The sequence below is a fragment of the Aquarana catesbeiana genome, linkage group LG04 (genome assembly GCF_042186555.1).
Source record: "Aquarana catesbeiana isolate 2022-GZ linkage group LG04, ASM4218655v1, whole genome shotgun sequence".
Lineage (NCBI taxonomy): Eukaryota > Metazoa > Chordata > Amphibia > Anura > Ranidae > Aquarana > Aquarana catesbeiana.
The window spans coordinates 555,511,974-555,534,087 of record NC_133327.1 but is presented as its reverse complement, the minus strand read 5'-3'; the positions used below and the strand labels follow the sequence as shown (position 1 = coordinate 555,534,087).

The 22,114-nt window shown below is 41.9% G+C and overlaps 1 protein-coding gene across 1 annotated transcript in view; it reads left to right on the top strand.

The window, feature by feature from the left end:
- Nucleotides 1-22,114, top strand: part of ACSS1 (acyl-CoA synthetase short chain family member 1) — a 217,073-nt gene that overhangs the window by 53,980 nt on the left and 140,979 nt on the right. Inside the window, exon 2 of the mRNA XM_073627979.1 lies at nt 9,859-9,955. Within this exon, the coding sequence (XP_073484080.1) occupies nt 9,859-9,955 (97 nt within the window). The remainder of the gene's footprint in view (nt 1-9,858; nt 9,956-22,114) is intronic.

Genomic DNA, 22,114 nt, shown 5'->3' with positions numbered 1-22,114 from the left:
GGCTGGTCAGAATGAACTAACAGAACGCACTGAAAAACAGAAAGGCCTGAGAAGAGCGAGCTGAAAATCAGAAACGAGCGGACAAGAACGCACGGCAAAATCAAATACGTACTATAAAATACGCACTGAAAAACAAATGCGAACTGACTACACGCACTGAAAACCGGATACGAACCCACAAGCGCAAACTGAAGAGCAGTAACGATCTGAAAAGCACAAGGCTGAAAAGCGCAAATCGTCTCTCACCAAACTTCTACTAACACAAGATTAGCAGAAGGAGCCCAAAGGGTGGCGCACTTGGTATTGAACTTCCCTTTTCTAGTGCCGTTGTACGTGTTGTATGTCACCGCGTTCTGGACGTTCGGAATTTCCAAGGAGAAAGATATGGGAGGATGCCTCCTGAATCCGTGTGCTGAGTAACTTCCACTTTTACTGCTTAAAGTGGTATTCAACCCAAAAGCAAACATTTATTATATTGCAGCTTACCAATTCTTAGATGTGTTTGCTGCTTTCGTTTTTGTAGGCTTTCTTTCTTTCTTTTTCACCTGGTGATTCTGCCAACAGAGCAAGCTGTCCTACAGATGTAGTTAGAGGGTTGAGACAAACCATTTACCACTGACAGGAGTACATACAATAATTAATTTTTTTATTTATGTAAAATCTTTATCCCAAAAGGTAAAAAAACTGTTGCAGTAACTGTTTATAAAGACTGAGATGGAGTTTGGCTTCAATTTGTTGGTCTAAATCTGATAGTTCTTAATGAGCTATCTTCTATCATCAATGCTGAGAAATACAGGCAGATACTTATCCATCATGGAAGGCATGTGATTTGCCCCAATTTATCCTGCAGCAGGGCAACGACCCCAAACATACAGTTAATATCATTACGAACCATCTTCAGTGTAAAGAAAAACGAGGAGTAGTGGAAATGATGGTTTAGCCCCCACAGAGCCCTGATCTAAACATCATCAAGTCTTTCTGAAATTATATGAAGAGATAGAAGGATTTGAGGCAGCCTACATCAACAGAGGATCTGTGGTTAGTTCTCCAAGATGTTTGGAACAACCTACCTGCCGAGTTCCTTCAGAAACTGTGTAAGTCATGGGTGCCCAACCAGTGGCCCGTGGCGTCCTCTGATGTGGTCTGCACCTCCTGCTCTGGGATGTCAGGTCGGCAAGCCCAGATTGTGGGTTCCAGACCCGCCATCCCCGAGCATCAGCGGGAAGATCCGAGCCACGCTAGAGGAAGCAGAGCCAATGCTTCCTGTATAGCGCCAGCATCTGTCTTAGGCAGAGTGATACCAAATGTGCTCTGCCTGTGACAGTTCGCGGTGCGATACAGGAAGCATCAGCTCTGCTCTCTACTGCAGCCGCATGCTTCCTCCAGCACCGTTCCTGTCACACTAATGGCAGGTATGGGGGATCAAGAACCAGCCAGCAGTACCCAGAAATACCAGCCAGCAGTACCCACCAGTATCCAGAAATACCAGCCAGCAGTACCCACCAGTACCCATAAGTACCACCCAGCAGTACCCAGAAGTACCACCCAGCAGTACACATCAGTACCCAGCAGTACCCAGCCAGTAGTACCCACCAATACCCAGAAGTACCAGCCAGCAGTACCCACCAGTACCCAGAAGTACCACCCAAAAGTACCCACCAGTACCCAGAAGTACCAGTCAGCAGTACCCAGAAGTACCACCCAGCAGTACCTACCAGTACCCAAAAGTACCCACCAGTACCCAGAAGTACCAGCCAACAGTACCCAGAAGTACCAAGCCACCAGTACCCAGCAGTACCCAGAAATACCAGCCAGCAATACCCAGAAGTACCAGCTAGCAGTACCCACAAGCACCACCCAGCATTACCAAAAAGAACCCACCAGTACCCAGAAATACCAGCCAGCGGTACCCACCAGAACCCAGTAGTAGCAGCCAGCAGTAGTCACCAGTACCCACCAGAACCAGCCAGCAGTACCCACCAGTACCAGCCAGCAGTACCCAGAAGTACCAGCAGTACCAGCCAACAGCACCCAGCAGTACCAGCCAACACTACCCAGCAGTACCCACCAGTACCCAGAAGTAACAGCCACCAGTACCAGCCAGCAGTACCAGTCAGCAGTACCCACCAGTACCCATAAGTACCAGCCAGCAGTACCCACCAGTACCAGCCAGCAGTACCAGCCAGTAGGGCCCACCAGCCGTACCCACCCTGAAGGACAACCAGCAGCTGCCACCAGCCATACCCACCTGGGAGACAGCAGCAGCCAGCGATATCAGCAGGAATCCTGAGGAAGAAGTGAAGATTGAGGTCAGGTCAGTTAAGGTGCAGGTAAACAGCAGTGCATCAGTGTGAAAGGAGCCTTAGGCTCCTTTCACACAATCACCTCTATAGAGCGGCAGATTTAAACTGACCTGCGTCCTTTTACACCTGCCTATCTCCAATCCGATCTGCTTACAAAAACAGAAGGGAGTCCGTCCCCTTCTGTCTGGGCAGATCGGAGGGCCCATAAAGTAGAGCGGGCTGTGTCCCTGTCTGCTCTGCATATGCAGAGATGACACAGACCTGTCATCTGCCTGCTCTGCTCATTGTGGCTCGCGACCAGCTGCCAAGTCACTAAAGTGGCCCTCACTCTTCAAAAGGTTGGGTACTCCTGGTGTAAGTGTACCTAGAAGAATTTATGCTGGTTTGAAGCCAAAGGATAGTCACAACAAATATTGATTTGATTTGGATTTCTCCTCTGTTCATTTATTTTCCAGTTTGTTAATTGATTAAAAAAAAATATTAACACTTCTATTTCTGAAAGCATTCTTATTTTACATATTTTTTTTTACACCTGCCTAAAACCTTTTCAGAGTACTGTATATATATTTTACACATTATAAAAACCTTTTTCTTTTTTTTTTTTATAAATTATCACACGACTTCTATTTTCAGCTGCATAAAGGGCTTGTGGTAGATACTGAACCGGGCCGTGTCAGCAGGAGTCAGAGAAACAGCAGTACACTGATCTTCCCAATGAAGATCTGTGCAGGGGGTGTGTCAGCACAAGTCTGACCATTGGAGGACAGACAATCTTTGTTCCCACGTAGAATGCAAAGAAGAAATCTAGCCACACTGGGATGGATGTGCTTCAATGCTTGGGGGGTCAGTTTGCAATGGGAAAGCAGAGGAACTAGCAGTATCACCAGATATAGCACACAAAGGAAGCGATGCAAAGAGAACAGGATACCTTTTTTATATAAGTACATGGTACAGCAACCACATATCGGGTAATTAAAATGTTGTGGTAACATACACTTAAAGAGTGTCCACTGCAACGCTAGTGTAAATGAGCCCCTTAGTTCTGCTTTAATGTATCATCAGTAGGAATCAAACTTCTATATTAGGTCTGAATCTGACTGGTGAATGTGAAGGTAACAAATAATAACAAATAATAAAACATTAACTACTTCAGCTTTGGGAATGTTTTACCCCCTTTGTGACCAGGGGATTTTTTGCTATTTAGCACTGTGCTACTTTAACTGGCAATTGCGCAGTCAATCTACAAATGGTGGTACAGTATATATACTAGATTTTTTTTTTTATACTAGTAATGGTGGTGATCAGCGACTTGTAGTGGGATAATGATAGTGCAGTGGACAATTTGACACTAACTGACTCTGAGTGGGAACGGGCTAACTGCCATAGACATCACCAGTGACACCAATACATTGATCAGTGATAATACTTTACACTGTCAATGTACTAATGACACTGGCTGGGAATGGGTTAACATCTAGGGGCAATCAAAGGGTTAACTATGTGCCTAAAATGTGTAATGTGTGCTGATTTTACTAAGAGATGTGACTGTTTTATCTCCTTTGCAGGGAGAAAAAAACATCCACATCTCTGCTCCGAGTACAGAGCCCTGTGTTGTCAGTAAATACAAAGCTCTGGACTAAGCCGATGAGCAGGTCCTGGCCATAAATCATTGGATAACCGTCATGTTGTAGGGAATGACAGCACCAGTGGAGTGGTACGTGATCTGGTGCAGCGGGTTGCAAACCTTTGAAATGAAAAATGAACAGACCATATCCCTCTATTGTGTGTACTTGCCTCAATCCAAAGCACTGTGTGCGATTCCTGCCTCCCCTCTCATTTCTCTGCTATCTGAATGACTCACCTCTGACAAGTCATGTTGACAGCGCAGAATCACCCCCCCCCCCTCCCCCCAGCACACAGAAGGTGATTGACACCCTCTGCTGTGCTGTGACCAATTCTGTTTTCTCTGACATTCACTATATCTGGTCTCCCACAGTACACAGAACATGGAAAAGCAATTATTTTAGTAAATATAAACTGATAAATACATTTTTTCATCAGAAGTATATAACAGTCTTGTGACTTCTATCATGTCTGGTTAAAACTTGTAGGAGGAGTTTTCATTCTGCTCTGACTGTCCTATCAGGTTGCAGGACCCCCAACCCTCTGTCTGGACAGTGCTGATTGGCTCTGTGCTGATCACATGCACTGGCCCAAGAAAAAAAACTATAGCAATACACAGCAAACTGAGCATGTGCAGCTTGTCCCCTAGCCTCTGTTCTATCAGGAGATGATTGGGGTCTGTGGAGGAAGGGGAGGATCAGAGAAGACAGGATCAAACATTATTTTTTACACAATGCAGAAGATTAACCCCTTAGGTTCCACAGTGAGTAAGCGTTTTACTGCATATACACTGATTTTACTGTTCTGGGTTTAGTAACACTTTAACCATTTTAACTTTTGCAAGATTGCTGGCAAATTCAGTCATGAGCTAACTACTCCTTGTTACTGGGACTGTGTAGTGTCATTCACAAAATATCTGCTATTCCAGCAGTAGTCAACCTTTTTGGCACCAGGCACTGGTTTTGTGGAAAACAAATTTTCCATAGTCCTGGGTATGGTTTTAGGATGATTGAAGTGCCACCTTAGATCATCAGGCAGTAGATTCTTATAAGCAGCAAGCAACCTAGATCCCTCATGTGCGAACTTTACAGTAGGGTTTGCTTTCCTATGAAAATCTAATGCCACCGGCCGCTGATCTGACCGGAGGTATACCTCAGGTAATACAGTGAGTGAAGGGGAGCTGCCTGTAAGAACAGACAAAGCTTTGCTCACTCGCCTGCTACTCAGTTCCTGCTGTGCGACCTGGTTAATAACAGGCTTCAGACTGGTACCCGTCCAAGAGTTGGGGACCTCTGTGCTATTCAACATACATGTGCAAGCTTTAGTCATGCTGTCTTGACCTTCTGTTGGGTTCTCCCTAGCACATAACAAACTAACACTATGGCCTATTTGAAGGGATGTGGGGAAATGTCAATACTGGGTCTCGGAGGTATGTACTAGAGCAATAGAAAAGTGAAGATGTTACTCCTAACACCCAATCAGAGAGACACTAGAAATCTGGAATTGTGTTAATGACTATAGCCAACTTATCCCACTACTAGAGGGTGCTATATATCCTTTATTTTTCATCCAGCTTTTATACATAACCTCCAGTAACCTCTTGTACTAGGAAATATAGACATGTGTTACTGCAACAGCCCGTATACTCCAGCTATTATTCTACTCCATGTCTAATTTCCTTGTAAGTATGTATCACAAGGTCTTGTGGTTTTATTATGATTGTATGCAGCTGCAGCCTTTTATTGAACATTCTCAAGCTGAGTGCTGGATGAAAGGTGACAAATGTGCAGCGCCTAATACATTGGCCTGAAAGACATGTCCTCACCCAAACTGCATTAGGGTGGGGCTATGCGCTGACATCACGCTGCCCTTTTCGGGCCCAGAACTGGTGGCCATCTTAGGTCTGCCACAGATGGTGTAAATTTCTTTCCTGCAACCATGGGTTGCAGGAAAGAAATTTGCACAATTTGCACAATTCTCCCATTAGCATTGTCTGCGGAGCAACTGTCTGCTCCCGGCTGGGGGGGGCAGAGGCGGACAGGGGAACTGGGGAACCCTTCCCCAGTTGAAGTCACGAGCGGTGACGTAACGCGTAGGGCGTGGCAGAGAGCAGACGAAACAGGAAGTCAGTAAGGAGGCACCTCAGACGCCGCTCCTCAGCTTGTTTTGCTTTTATGCTGTTTTTAACTTTTAGAAATGTAAGAGACCACTTTTAATTTTCAATAAATAGTACCTTTACTTAATATACTACACCATTGGAGGCCTCTCTCTCCCTTCCCTGTTTATTCCACCGGAGTGGTGGAGCCCAGGTGGGCAACCCCCTTCCTTCCTCTATCTGATAGGTGCTTTATTTCGGGAGAACCATTACACCACCAGAGAAGCCCTACCTGAATGACATCACATTACATCCAATAAAGAACCAGTCTTGATGCCCAAATTTATCTTTTTTAAGGTGAGAGTCCAGAGAGCCCGGTTTCACCGGATCACTTCAATTAAAAGATATCACCATCACCTTCTTCCTCCATTATATGGTCCCAGTGGATGAAGCACAATATAAACTTTTGATTTATTGATGCACATCAGCACTTTTGATGATCACTCACTAACATTGAGCACTTTATACTATGTTGCACTGTTGATTTACACCTGTAGAATACACTTTACTTATATAATTGTATATATAATCATGCTTTGATGTGATAGATTTGAAGCGCGAAATCACTTTATTATCATTATGATATTGATACTGTATTTTTGCATTCCTGGAGATTTGCTATACAGACTATACTCTGTCTTCTGTCACCACCATATGCACCTGATGTTTTATACATATTGAGTACAAAACTTTACTGTTAAATATCTAGAAACCCACAAAGAAAGTAATACCGTGTACACACGGGCGGACTTTTCGGCATCAAAGGTCCGACGGTCTTTCCGACGGACATTCGACGGACCTTTGACGTAGTGCCGATGGACTTTCGAACAAACGGACTTGCCTACACACGATCACACCGAAGTCCGACGGATTCGCCAGTAGCCAATAGCCGCCCTAGTGTCGGTTTTCGTCCGTCGGACTAGCTTACAGAGGAGCGGATTTTTCGACCAGACTCGAGTCCGTCGTAAAGATTGGAAACATGTTTTAAATCTAAAGTCCATCTGATTTTCGACTGAAAAAGTCCGCTGCAGGTCCGATGAAGCCCACACACAGTCAGATTGTCCGACGGATTCGTTCCGTCGGACCAATCTGGTCGAAAAGTCCGCCCATGTGTACACGGTATAATACATTTTATACATATTGAAATAGTTTGAGACCGGGGATTATATTTTGTCATCTGTTGCCTGTAATTTTATCAGAATAGGGATCCAGTAATGAATAGATATTGCAAAAAAGCTAACTTCAGGTAAGCTTGGACCCAAACTTAGCAAAAATGTTAGGTCGGTTATTTTATTATCACATCACAGTTCATCGCTTATCATACACTCTCATAGTATACAGTCATGTGGGAAACTGTGTAAGCTGTTGTCCTAAAGAATGAAAAAGCATTAAATGCTATGATAAATGACAGTGATAAATACATTTGTAAAATAATATATATTATAATTTTATATTGCGTTTTACATTTTATCAGTTTATCCAGTATCTGAACCTTTATTTAAAATAGCATCTAAACCCAAAAACAAAAATGTAATACCTTGCAGCTTACCAGTCCTTAGATGTTTTCTAGAACTCTATTTTTTTAGTATTGAATGTGCTAAATGTTTTCAGATATGTATGCAAATTTGGCATGAGACAATCATGGTTCACCTATACGCGATGCGGGAAGCAGTGCAATTCCAGTGCGGGTTTCCGCATCGCATGTCATCTGCCAGCGGTTCACACTGACATCTGCGAACCTTTGCGGGTGCCAATGCAAAGTTATTGACACCCCCAGATCGGTTCTTAGATCGCAGTGCGAACTGCCGAATGGTGCAGGAATCAGATCGCATGGATGTGAACACCTATGCGATCTGATTCCAGTGCAGACCAAAAAAAGGGTCCTGCACCATTTTGGTGCGAATGCGATGCAAATTGGTGCGAATCACATGCGATGTCTAATATCTCACCAGTGCAAACCCAGCAGGAATGATTTGGCTTGTTCTGCCTTTAAATAAACAGTAAACCACTTAGTTTTTTGGGTTTTCTTGTTTTTTTTTTTTCAGTGCCATTGATACAATATTAATACCTTCTGTTTTAAAAAAGTAGCACTGTATTAGATTCACCACTGTCACATAAAATAGTCAGGCGCAGTGTCTAACTATATTAATTTTAATTTATAATATTAATATATATTTATATTTATAATAATTATGTTATAGGTCTACCTAATTGATAATTATAGAGTTCATATGCCTTTCTTATAAGACAATCGTGAAAAAAAAGAAAGTAAGTTGTGTGAGGCCATTCTTTTTCCTTAGCATGTCCTAACTTTCATTTGGAAAGCACAGATAAAAACACAAGTCTAATATATGAGAGTCTTCCAGGCTTGACTTTTAACACACAGCTAAAGAAACATGAATGAAGTGTCTACTGAGGTTCAGTCTGTAGCTCCTTTCTGCTGTAGTGCAGCTACCGTATTTATCGGCGTATAACACGCACATTCATTTTAAGAGGGAAGTTTCAGGAACAAAACGTAAATTTTAAATAAGGAACTTTGGAGCAAAATAAGGGTCAGTGCCCATCTGCAGCCTCTCCATTGCCATCAATGCAGCCTGGTCAATGCCCATCTGCAGCCTCACAAGTGTCATCAATGCAGCCTCATCAGTCCACATCAATGCAGCTTCACCATTGCCATCAATGCAGCAGCCTCACCATTGCCTTCAATGCAGCAGCCTCACCACTGCTATCAGTGCAGTCTGATCAAGGCCCATCTGCAGCCTAGAGGGGACAGGGAAGGGGCGCGGACGAGCGCCGACATATTACATACAGTGAGAACCCCCTATAATAGACAGAACAGTGCTCCAATGTCTGCCCAGGAGACTGGACTTCCTATTATAGAGGCCGCCAAGTAAACAGTAGATTCTCACTGTATGTAATCTGGCGGCGCTTGTCCCATCCCCCTCCCTGTCCCATCCGAGGCAGCTAAAATTGAAGTATTGGCGTATAACACACACACGCTATTTGCACCCGATTTTCATGGTGAAAAAGTGAGTGTTATACGCTAATAAATACAGTAATTTCTAAGCACAAATGAATGTTCTCGCTATGCCCCACTACTTCATGCCAAGTCCCATCTTTGTAAAATGGCAGTGCTTTCCCAAAGGACAGTTATATAATGCCTTTTTAAAGTCAATGGGGGGGTCATTTAGTATACTTACCCTTTAATGTCTCCCCACCCTAGCATTCTCCTTAGTCTTGACTTTCCTATCCTGGCTCCTCCAAGATCTTTGCTTTGCAGCTTGCTGGGGCCCACATAGTTTTTTCATCTAAAGTCTTCTGGAAGGGCTCTGTTTTTTCTCCAAGGACTCTCTGTGGACTAAAAGTAGAATTTTGGATTTAGGGTGATAACTTTTGTTGGTCAACAATAAAACCGAGTGTAGGCTTTGGAGGCATGCTTCCCTCTTCTTCTGGAAATATTGCCTAAACAAGAGTCCAGCGTGCCTCCACAGCTTGTACTGCTGTCTTTTTAGTTAGCCAATAAATGGTATCATCCTAAATTCAAAATTCTATTTTAAACTAAAATATGTAGACTGTATTAGTGGATTTGTCTTTTAGGGATCAGTGCATTAAAAAGTATACATAACATCGGTACTTGTCTTCTACTTGTTACATGAAATTAGTTGCAAAAATGATATAGCAGAATGACAAATGTAAGGGAAGCTTTTATTATATTGAAGTTTTTTTTAAATCTATATTGCATAATATTAAAGCCAAAACCTGTGTTCTCCCCTATAGTGAATTGCCTAGACAAGCATGTCCACCAGTGTCCAGACAGAGTTGCATTAATCTGGGAAAGGGATGAACCAGGCACTGAAGTATACATCACATACAGGTAGGAAATATGTGATCTATGAATACATGCCTGTTTTTTTACAGATTTATGTGTGCCTAGCTTGTAATGAATTTATAGCTATATTAAACCAAAAAGCAAACATTTATCATATTGCAGCTTACCAACTCTTAGTTGTGATGGCTGCATTCATTTTCTTTTTTAGGCTTTCTTTACTTTATCTTTATCTGGTGATCCTGCCAGTAGGTCTGTTGTTTTTCAAAAGAACAAGCTTTCCACCAGATGTATCAGCTTACAAGATGAGAGAAACCATTTTCCACTGACAGAGGTGCTTACAATGATCAGCTATTCGTTATTTATGTAAAACCTTTATCTCAAACGTTAAAAAAACTGTTGCTTTAAATGATTATAAAGTCTGAGCTGGAGTTTGGCTATAGTTTGTAATGTACCTAAATCTGCTAGTACATTTAACCCCTTGGCGCTGGCTGCTGCCGACCCTTTAAGGAGTTTGCTATGTCAGGAGGCGGGGCTCATGGCCATGTGACGCCGTAATTGGCAGCGGTCTATGTGTCGGGAGTGCTTAGGGTCCGCGCTCTCTGCACAGCACAGTTGCCGCTATTGCAGGAAAATATGGAGCTGATCGGTGCCAAGGCCCAGTCGCCGAGAGGCCGCATATTTAAGAGGTTAACATTCCTCCCCCTCAGACTGTCAATGCTGCTGTCCAACGGTGTCCCTGGAACAGGGCATTGCTCCAAACTGAATGAAAGAGCCAGGAGGAAACTGGTCGGGGTTAACAAGAGCCCTACAGCAACTCTGAAGCAGTTGCAGGAATTTATGACAAAGAGTGGTCATTGTGTGACAACAATACCACAAATTCTCCACAAATGTGGCTTGTATGGGAGGGTTTTAAGAAAAAAGTCACTCCTCAAGAAAGGCCACATGCAACTTTGCCAAAACGCACCTTGAAGATTCTGAGGCCACATGGAAAAATGTGTTATGGTCAGATGAGACAAAAATGTATATATTTGACTTCAACACTAAAAGATATGTCTGGCGGAAATCCAACACAGCTCCCCATCTAAATAACACCATTCCTACAGTAAAGCATGGAGGTGGTAATATCCTGTTATGGGGTCTTTCTCTTGCACTTGTCTGGTTAGAAGGAAAAAATGGATGGGGCAAAATATAGCCAATTTTGTGAGGAATATCTGCTGCCCTTGTCAGGTTGGAAGGTTTACTTTCCAACCTGACAATGTCCCAAACAAAACAGCAAACATGACCACACATTGGTTGAAGGAGAAAAAGGTGAATTTTCTTGCATGGCCTAGTCAGAGTCTGGCCTCAAATCCTATTGAAAATCTGTGGAAGACTGCAGTCCACAAACGGTCACTGTGAAATTTAACTGAACTTGAGCAGTTCTGCTACGAAGAGTGGGCAAATATTGTAAAGTCTAGATGTGCAAAGTTAGTAGAAACAAATCTCAACAGACTAAAGGCTGTAATTTATGTAAATTGTGATTCAACAAAATATTGACACGAGGGGATGATCCTTTTTTTCAACTCACTGATTCTGTTTTTTCTGACATGTTGGTGTTATATCTTGGCTGTTATAAGTTGCACTGAGTAAATACAGCTGGATAAAACACAAACTGTGTCTGTCTTTATTTCAGGCTGCAAAGCAACAAAATCATTATTTTAAAGGGGGTGATTCTTTTCTATACCCACTGTGCAGTGAGCTGCAAGATATTTGGTCACATGCAGGTACTTGCACTGCTTGTGTTAAAAAATAACACATGTAATGATTTATTAATGATTGTAGAGTTGCATTCATTTGTTCTTTTTAAATTTGCCCAGAGCTATAATTTAAATCAGAGCTCTTCAAATCTTAAAGAGGTTCTCCAGTCCCCCCCCCCCCCCCCCCCTAAAAAAAAAATTAAAAGTGAACAGCTTATCTGTCCAGGTATTCAGCACTATCCTTACCAGTCTTGTGGTTCCTGCCATGCAAACTATGAGAAGCTGGCGGTGACTCCTTGCAGCTTCACAGCTATACAGTTGAAGACAGAAGGTATTGGAGGACCCTGCTCATGGTCCCGCCGCCTCCTGGGACCTGTGATGTGTCCCGGGAGGCTGCAGGCAGAGAAGGGGGAACCAAATTTCCACTCGGATCACCTTGAGAGCAGGCAGAATTGGGAGCAGGTAACTGTAAACCAGGAACCCACTCCCCCAAATAAAATAAAATTGTCCAAAAGTTGAAGGGGGGGGTTGTGGAGAGGAGACAGAAAAGCAGAACGCTTCCGCTTTAAGAACCAAATAAATAAAGCACATTTATCTGACTAAATGGTCCCCAGGTCTTCATGAAATTCTTCTCACCAATGAAAGCATGGTTGATGCCTGGGCCATATAATGTGATCACCTCCAGCTTTACTAAGAGATCACAATCTCTATTACAAATCACAGGGGTAGATATACTAAAGGAATAGAGAATGTTAAATCATACAACTGTCTTCTGTCAAGTGTACAGCAGCCTTTAGAAAGAGTTTTTATTGCTTTTTATGCCTTTATGTCTGGGTGACAACTATACCTCTCATTCCCTGTATGGGAATTACAGGGACAGAAAGCAAAGTAAAAATGTTTTCAATGGGGGGGGGGGGGGGGGGGGGGGGTAACAGACAGAGGTAAAACCAGACAATATTTTATTTTATTTTTTCCCAATTTATCCTATATTAAAAAAGAAATTATTGGAGTTAGGCTTAATAGGTTTTTAGTACATAATGTTCAAAGTAAACTCCTTCCGTGATATATCTGTTTGCTGCATATATGGACGATTCTCCTATTCTGTTTGCTGTTACTAGGAACATGACAGCTTTTTCTAGCTGCACAGTTTCCTTCCTGGCATTATTAGCAGATTGCTTCGAGCTGGTAATGATTGATTCAGGTAGTTTTTCTCTCTATCAATGACTACGTGACATCAGCAGGGCTCCTGCAAGGTGCCAACTGATTGTTTTAATAAGGACAAAATATTTGTGTAGGCTTTGGGACTGACTGATACGGAACATTATGTGATAACCTCTGTTCTAGTCTCTTTTTTTCACCTGTTCCAGGCTAACCACTCCAGAGCCTTTGTAAATCATGCAGATCCCTTACTAGTGAATATTGAGTTAACGTGGACACACCTTATGGCTGCACAATTGTCCTATGACTGCCCATTTTTTTCATCCTATTTACTAACATGCTTTAGGGATAGTTTATTTAATATGATCGTGTTTTAGACTGGCCAGTCATACAACCCGTGTTCAAAGGACTGCAAACATCTATTCAAAATGGTATCTTCAGGGACCAAATATGAATTTCTTTGATTTAGTCAAAGTTTCTTTAATATAGTCATAGTTTTTATTTTAGATGCTGCTCTACCTTTGTGCATTTGAGGGATTTCCACCTTTCCGGGGCTGTATTTACCATTAAGCACTCAGGGAACAGTGCCTAGGATAGCAGGGTCAAAGGGGGCAGCACCAAGCCTCAACATTAACAATTGAGATCATTTGCACTTTTTTTAGTTTTTCTCTTCTGGATAGCTCGGACTTTAGTGGCTAAATTCTGCGAGAGAACTAACTAAAAGAGCGTTGCAAGAGATACCAAGAAGAGACTGAATGCTAATAATAGTTTAGAAAATGTGAAACCCTTTCTCTTGTGTGGTGAGTAGGGATGGGTGAACGGTTCGGCCCAAGCATAAGTTTGGGCCGAACTTTGGTTGTTCAGTCATTCGGTGAACAACGAACATTATGCGGTGTTCGCTTCAAATTCGAAAGCCGTGGAACACCTTTAAAGTCTATGGGACACTAACATGAAAAACCAAAAATGCTCATTTTAAAGGCTTATATGCAAATTATTGTCATAAAAAAGTGTTTGGGGACCCAGGTCCTTCCCCAGGGGACATGTATCATGGCAAAAAACTAATTTAAAAATTGCCAGTGTTTTTTTAATGCTTAAAGTGAAACAATAAAAATGAAATATTCCTTTAAATATCATGCCTGGGGGGTGTCTATAGTATGCCTGTAAAGTGGCGCATTTTTCCCGTGTTTAGAACAGTACCGCAGCAAAATGACATTTCTAAAGGAAAAATTGTCATTTAAAACTGATCACGGCTGTAATGAATTGTCAGGTCTCGGCAATATAGATAAAACTCATTGAAAAAAATGGCATGGGTTCCCCCCCCCCCCAGTCCATTACCAGGCCCTTTGGGTCTGGTGTGAATATTAAGGGGAACCCCAAACCAAATATTTTTTTAAAAATTGTGTGGGGGTCCCCCCCAAAATCCATACCAGGCCCTTCAGGTCTGGTATGGATTTTAATGGGAACCCTGTGCCAAAATTTTTTAAAAAATGGCGTATCCATACCAGACCCTTATCCGAGCATGCAACCTGGCAGGCTGCAGGAAAAGAGGGGGGGACAATAGAATGGCCACCCCCACTCTTGAACCGTACCAGGCCACATGCCCTCAACATGGGGTGGGTGCTTTGGGGTCTGACCCCAAAGCACCTTGTCCCCATGTTGATGGGGACAAGGGCCTCACCCCCACAACCCTTGCCAAGTGGGGACCCCCAGATCCCGCCCCCCATGTGAATTGGTAATGGGGTACATTGTACTCCTACCATTTCACAAAAAAAACTGTCCATGTGAGGCTCCCGCCCAGTTACGCTTCTTCTTGGTGACAGCTGTTATATAGCTGAAGGCGGGGCCACCCGGTGACGTAAACAGGTGACCCCGCCACCCTTTGACACCATGGGGAAGCTATATAACAGCTGTCACCAAGAAGAACTGTCTGATGATTTTCAGATGGTTAGTACGGTGCTTTTGACAATCGATTTCGCTTTTTCGTCAGACAAAAGTTGGATGTGCAGAGTATAAACTCAACGTCCGATTTTCATTTCATCAGTACGGTTTTCATACAAAAAAAAAACCGCAAGCGCAAGACTACGCATGCTCAGAAACGAAAGAATACATACAAAACTAGTCAACACATTACGTTACTTCTGACGTTGTATTCTGTCGTACGAACATTTTTGTATTGTGAGTAACCTCTTCACTTTCGACATGAGACTAGCATGCCACAAAAAATGGATGTTTGGTCGTCCGAAAATCTAAGCGTGTGTGCAAGGCTTAAGGGTCATATAAAGCTGCAAAATAAAAGAGGTTTCTGCACCCAATGGGAAAATTTTACTGAGGACAGTATCTAATGGGAATTGAAATGGAAAAACACATATATTAGAGTACCCGAAGCTGCACAACCCAAAATAAATTCCAAAGGATACAAAGAGTTTTCCCCAGGGGGTTTTTTAAAGCAGCAAAACATTAGTATTAAAAGAGTAGATCACAAATGAAGGGTATATTTAAATGTGCAATAGGTTTATTAAAAAATACATACTCTGGTTGGGTGAACAAACAACAACATATTACACTATTCATGGCAAGAATGCCCCCAGGAGAGTATAATATGACAATTACACATACAATATTAACAACATTGTTATCCACATGAATACCCCAATGTATTTCGACCCATTCTGGTCTTCTTCAGGGGGTTTTAGATTCATTGAGTGAATGACATGATGGAGATGCATCACACAAACCAGATTTGTTAAAAGCATATGAATTCAAGGATCCCAATGACCATGCATATTCCCTCCACGCTCTCCAGGCAGACCCACAGTCCATCGGACTTGTAAGGGGCCACGCGCTTGGTCCTGGTAGGGAGGACAGGGGGCAAAGCACCTAGTGCTTTGCCTTCTAGTGTATGTGATGGCGGTATCAAATGGGAATTAGGATTAGGAAGGGGGATGGGGGAGGTGGGTGGTATTAACAGAGGGGAAGGAAATGGTGTGTGTGGGGGGGGAAGGGGGGAATAGGTGAAAGTGAGGGGCGGTTCCATCCAAAATTACAATTTTATAGGGAAAAGCATAGGTGTAATAAAAGTGATTTTAAACAACCAATAATTGGAATAGCATACTGATGAGGATGGAAAATGATAAAAGAGACAAAAAAAAGGGTATTCAGCTCAGGATGTAATACAGTGATACAAAACAGTAAATTTCCTGCAACGTGTCCCTCTTTTCCCAGAAAAAAGAAAAAAAAAGGTTAAAATATTTAATTCAGATCAGCACAACTAAACAGGCTTCCCCAATTTCCAATAATAAACACCAACATTATTTTTTGAGCTTTTGATAGCATTATAATCTCTATCACAATGCTGTCTTGTTACTTGTGCAGAACTTGTTATTTCAGATAACTGTTAGTTGAACCAAACAAATGGCCCATTATTTCCAACCATATAATTTCTGTAGGGACATATTCAATACTAAGGGTGGATTCACTAAAAGATTAGAGAATGTTCCCTTAGCTTAATGAATAAAATGAAGCTGTGTTCACTTCAATCCTGTTTTTTCTTTAATTTTCCAGCAAATTGGGTATTTAAAGTCAACGCAGCTTTGCTCTCGTTTTCTAAACTAAGTATAGGGAATAATCTTTAATCCCTGAATTTGACATGTCATATCTTGATGGGGATCCAGCACTGTTCTGCTCTCTCTGCTCTCTGGACAGGGAGGCAGCAGCAGGAGCCATTGGCTCCTGCTTCTGTCAATCACAACTAGTGAGCAGAGAGTGGAGGGCAGGGACGAGCCGCGATCTACAGCGTAACTCGGGATCAAGCCCAGATGAGTGCCCCCATAGCAAGCTGCACTCAGCAGGGAGGAGGAGTGCTCAAGAAGAGAAGGATCAGAGGGCTGCTCAGCGCAGCAAAACCATTGCACAGAGTAGGTAAGTATAATATGTTTGTTATTAAAAAAAATATGTGTACATTTACTTTAAAGAAACCCTGTCATGAAAAACCCTGTCATGTGAATGGCCATTGCTGAGCTCTTTCTGACATTACAAATTGCCAGTCTGTTATGGCGACCCAGTACTTTTTAAATCAGACTTAGAATTTTCTTTTTTTTTCGGTCATCACTCAAAGCAATGAGTTCAGAGTTCATGAGTGCCAAGCGAATATCATTTTCAGATGGGGGCACAGTAGGGACAGACTACAAGCTTACAGGTTTCCTAAATCCCAGGCTTCCATTAGGTAAACCAGACCAATGGTTTTCATTATTTCACTCTGCTGGGAGTACACCAATGTTTTCCCACTTCTCAGTATTCTGCTGCTTAAACAAGTGTCAGTTACATTTACTGCTGTGGTTACAGACATTTTGTGAGGAATCTTGTCACAACTCAGAACTCCTATGGCATACCTCCCAACTTTTCAAGATGGGACTGAGATACACCTATTAGCAAATGTATGTAGGCATAGGACACCCCCCCCCCCGTGCTTTTTTCTATTTTTATTTTTTACTACTATTCCTTTATATTGGCTTTTGAAGTTTACAATTGTAACAAATTATAAATTGGATGAAAGGTTTAGCATTGGGAAACACTTTCTAAAAGATAAATAGTGTATTTTATATACAACTATATAGTTTAGAGTAGACCAAAATGAGGGACAAATGAGAAGGAATGAGGGACAGAGAGACATTGCTCCAAATCAGGACAGTCCCTCCAAATCAGGGGAAGTTGGGAGGTATGCTATGGTATAAAATATTCAGCGATAGATTGATGCCCCCAAAACTTTGCCTCTAGCAGAGTGAAGTGTTAGCTTCATAGTTAAGAGTAAAATATTTAGGCTGGTGTACCTTAGGGTTGGAGTCCCAAGAAGAGTAATATATTCGTCTCCTTACTGTGCTAGCAGTTTGGCTAATGGTATACAGAACAAGAGAGAATGAATTAAATATAGTATATGTATGTACAAATCTGAGTTAAGGACCTTAGATTTTAAGCTTCTTGAGGGTAGGGACTGATGTGAACGTACAATATATACTGTATGTAAAGCACTGCGTAAATTGACGGCACTATATAAGTACATGAAATAAATCAAATAAATATAGTAGACTATTACACAAAAAAAATGCACAAGCTGAGGATGGGCAGCAACAATGAGGACTACTCTTAACAGGCACAGCCTGGAACCTTTTAATATATAGAGGAATGTGTTACTTGTACAGGCCAAGACCTATATTGCGTACATAGAAAACTAATCCTGGTGCCTGGTCACTCCTAGCTGTCTTGGATGTAATTCTCTTTCAAGAAATCTCAGTCATAGTGGTTGATTTTCTAAATACAAATCCACTTTGCACTACAAGTTCACTTGGTAGTGCAGTCGCTGTAGGTCTGAGGGGGACATGCAAGGAAAATAAAAAACAGCATTTTTGCTTGTACATGATTGGATGATAAAATCAACAGATCTTCCCCTCAGATCTACAGCGACTGCACTGCCAAGTGCACTTGTAGTGCAAAGTGGATTTGCCTTTAGTAAATCAACCCCATAGTATTCCATATTAAAGTTCTGAAGATAGTCAAAGACAGATACAGCAAAAATTAATTTAGACATTCCTTTCTCAGCTGAAGGCATTTTAGGTTACAGCATTTTGGACACAACTTCTTACTGTTTACAAGCTAGTTGCTAGAACTGCCAGATGATCTAACGCCAATAAGAAACTTGGCAAGCGTTGTTCATTTTTACAATTCTTATATAATCGTGTAAAAAATTGAATCAAAGAACTCAGAAGCATCTCAAACTGATCTTAAAAGCATTCCATGTTTGCCCATTGAAACCCCTCTGACTTTGGTCCTTATCAGAATGTCATAGATGTTAATTTTTTTTTCGTTTTCCATATTGCATTTTTTTTTAATTATCTGGATAATGTGATGAGGTGTCAGTTATGGGAAGGTTTTGTTTTCTCCCACAGTGTGTTTATGATTGTAGTAGGCACGCTAACATTTAAGATTCTCTTGGGGAGTGTGGCCTGACTTCAAAATGGTTGTAAAGCCTCAAGGCTTTTCACCTTAATGCATTCTAAGCATCTATGGTGAAAAACCTTCCGTGCTGCAGCTCCCCCTCCAGACCCCCCCTTTTTCTTACCCGAGCCCGATCCGATCCAGTGATGTGCACGAGCGCAGCGGGCCCAGCCGCTGTCTCTCTCCTCATTAGACAGATTGATAGCAGAAGGACCCATTAGCTCCTGCTGCTGTCAATCAAATCCAGTGACACGGCAGTGAGGATTGTCTGTGTCCATGGACGCAGCAGTGGGACTCAGAAGCGAGCCCGCACAGGTGCCCCCAGGGAAAGCGGCTTTCGGTGGGGGCACCCGATGTGGAGGAGGGGCCTGAAGCGCCGACGAAGGACCCCAGAAGAAGAGGTTTGGGGCTGCTCTGTGCAAAACAATTGCACAAAGCAAGTAAATATAGGCATGTTTGTTATTTTTTTTTTTAAAAAACAAAGGTTTACAACCCCTTTAAATGTTCAGCCACTATAAAATGCTTTAAAATATGTCATTGCTATATAAATTAGATTTTACTCAGCAGAAGAAGATAACATACAGGACAAGTATCTGACAGGACAGTAGCTGAATATAGGTTTGTTATAGTTACCTGTAACGATACTTTTAAGGAAAGCTTGCATGTTTCCCAGGCTGCATTAGGCAGGCCAAGAAGCTTGAAAGAAAGATTGCTAACAGCCAAAGGTTGTCCATATTGCTGCCCATATGAAGCTCTGAACGGACTCCGGCTCTGGGATCACGGATGGATATAGGGATGAAAGGAGTACTAATAGTGCATTATCGCTAAAACGTAGTGTTTATTTAAAAAGAGAAACACTTACAAACATTGTAGAAATAAAAGTACAGGTACTCTCCCCCCACCCCCATGTGAATGAGTATGGGGTATATTATACTCCTACTCATTCACCAAAAAAGTGCCAAAAAGTAAATAAAAAGACACACGCAATTTTTGACAAGTCATTTATTAAAAGACAAAAACAATGTCCCCTGGCCGCCGACCAGAAATAAAGAAAAAAAAAGGTCTGCATCCGACAATGGCTCCTGCCATCTGATGGTGCTGTCGTCTCCTGCCTCTAAACAAACTAAGGGACGAGGCCACCAGGTGAAGTCACCGGAAAACCCCTGCCTGTTGTGATGTCATCGACTCAGCATGCCCCACAAATATACTTTGTCTTTATGATCCAAGGTATTACCTTTCTTCTTACTGCTCTCTAGGATTAGTTATGGCCCAATGATGAAACATGACCTTTTTCTTCTCTGAGCTAGATTACAGGGTGACAAACACACAGTAGATATATTTACTTTATAAAAGGATTCCTTTAAAAAAACAAAGTTGAGTTAAATAGATATTTGCACTGTACCTGCCCCAACCATATTGCCCCTGCCAAAGTATAACAGTTAGATTAAATAAAATAGAGGCGCAGGACTGGAAGCAGGTTGGTATTGGTTCTTGTAAAATGGATCTCAGCTGGTTGGAAAAGGCAAAGTGGAGGGATGTCCATCCCACGGGAGTGGAATGAGACACACCCAACTGGCAGTGTGCCTGAGCAGAAAGGACCGAGGGCCAGATGATCAATTCAAAATCAAATATTCTTTAATAATTGACACTAAATCTCAGTGAGTGGAAGGAAAGTTGCCAAACTGTTTCAGGGGCCAAAGAATCCCTCTTCATCAACAATTTCCCTAATTAAAGTACATTTCCCCTTTGAAGTGGCTCATTATCTTATTGTTGTTTTTCACAGCACCATTTCAAAGAGTCAGACTCCATGCACACTGGGCTTAAAAAAATGCCAGTTCCCATAGCAGAGAAAAAAAAACGCTAATATAGTGCGTTTTTTGTGCACAGTTTTGACGAGTTTAGGATAGCTTTGAGTTTTTTCTGCCAGAAAGCTCCAATCAGAAACGCAAACCATAAGGGTTTTTTTTTTTCCTAACGTTGAGCTTAAAATATGCCTGAAATCGTTCTAATGTGCATGGAACCTTAGAATGACATTGAGCTGCTTCTACAGGCAAAACACAAAACTATAGAAACAGCAATTTCTGTTCCAAGCTAGTGTGCATGGAGCCTAACGCCACTCTTGTTGAGAAAAAAAACATTCCCTTCTGGGTGATCTGTGTACAAGGACTTTAACCTCCCTGGCGGTATGATTATTTCAGATTTTAGGTGCTGAAAGCGGTACAATTATTTTGCATGGAAATTTGGCGTTTTATATTGTAGGCCTGTAATTCTTAGGAATAACTCACTTAAATCTGTCCAAACAAGAGTCTAGTAGACATCCCGTGTATGAAAAAGTTTGAAACACGAAATCATAAATTATAATATAATAAATAACTATAAATAATTATAACAAATAATTAATAATAATAAAAATTATTCAATAACATAATCAAATCAAAAACACTGAAATTTGCTCAGTTGCAGAATTGTCGCTGTCATTACTTTCAGTGTTTGATGACGAATTTCTCCACAAATAACTATCACCCAATTCTGCAAGTGATTCTAATTTATTATCACTGTTTTCTAGCTGGTCTAAAACCACTTTTGATGTAAAGGGAAGGTTTTGGTTGCTATGGACAATCTCAAGTTTCCAGGCAGAAAGAACAGTTTTTATAATATAAAACTGCATGCAGGACACTGGACAAACCACTAGGGACAAAAGGGATGTGAAATTATTTCATACAGTACTGTAATCTGTAAGATTACAGTGTACTGTATGTATTGTGTATGTTTCACTTTTTGAATTTGGCACCGTTCTCCATCTCCGTGCGTTGCAACGCTCACAGGGAACGGAGCCCGGCGCTGTGATACATCGAGCGGAGACACGGCTTGCACACACAGCGGGGGGGGGGGGGGACATTGCAGGATCCTGGGGACAAGCTAAGTAACTGTACCTGGATCCTGCAATGCGATCCCAAGTGTGGCTCGGGGTTACCGCTTTTGGTACTGAAAGTTCACCCCGAGCCACACTCGGGAATACCGCCAGGGAGGTTAACTAATGTTATTACAGATTCTTGCAGGCTGTTATTCTGAAGAAATAGCTGTTTGTCTGTGTCTGTGTGCAAAATGAATGGGAATGGGAGTGATTTTATAATTATCAATCAGTTGCTGCGCTTGCAAGGTTGTAATAAGAAAAATTGCATCCCTTTGCACAGTCTATTTGCCTTTAGTAAATTAACCCTATTATGTTCATATCAATTATTTTTTTTTCCAAGTTATTTAAGGTGAAGTAACTAATAGTTACTGGTATAGTTAAGTGCAGAGTTGCATGGAGTCTTGCTTT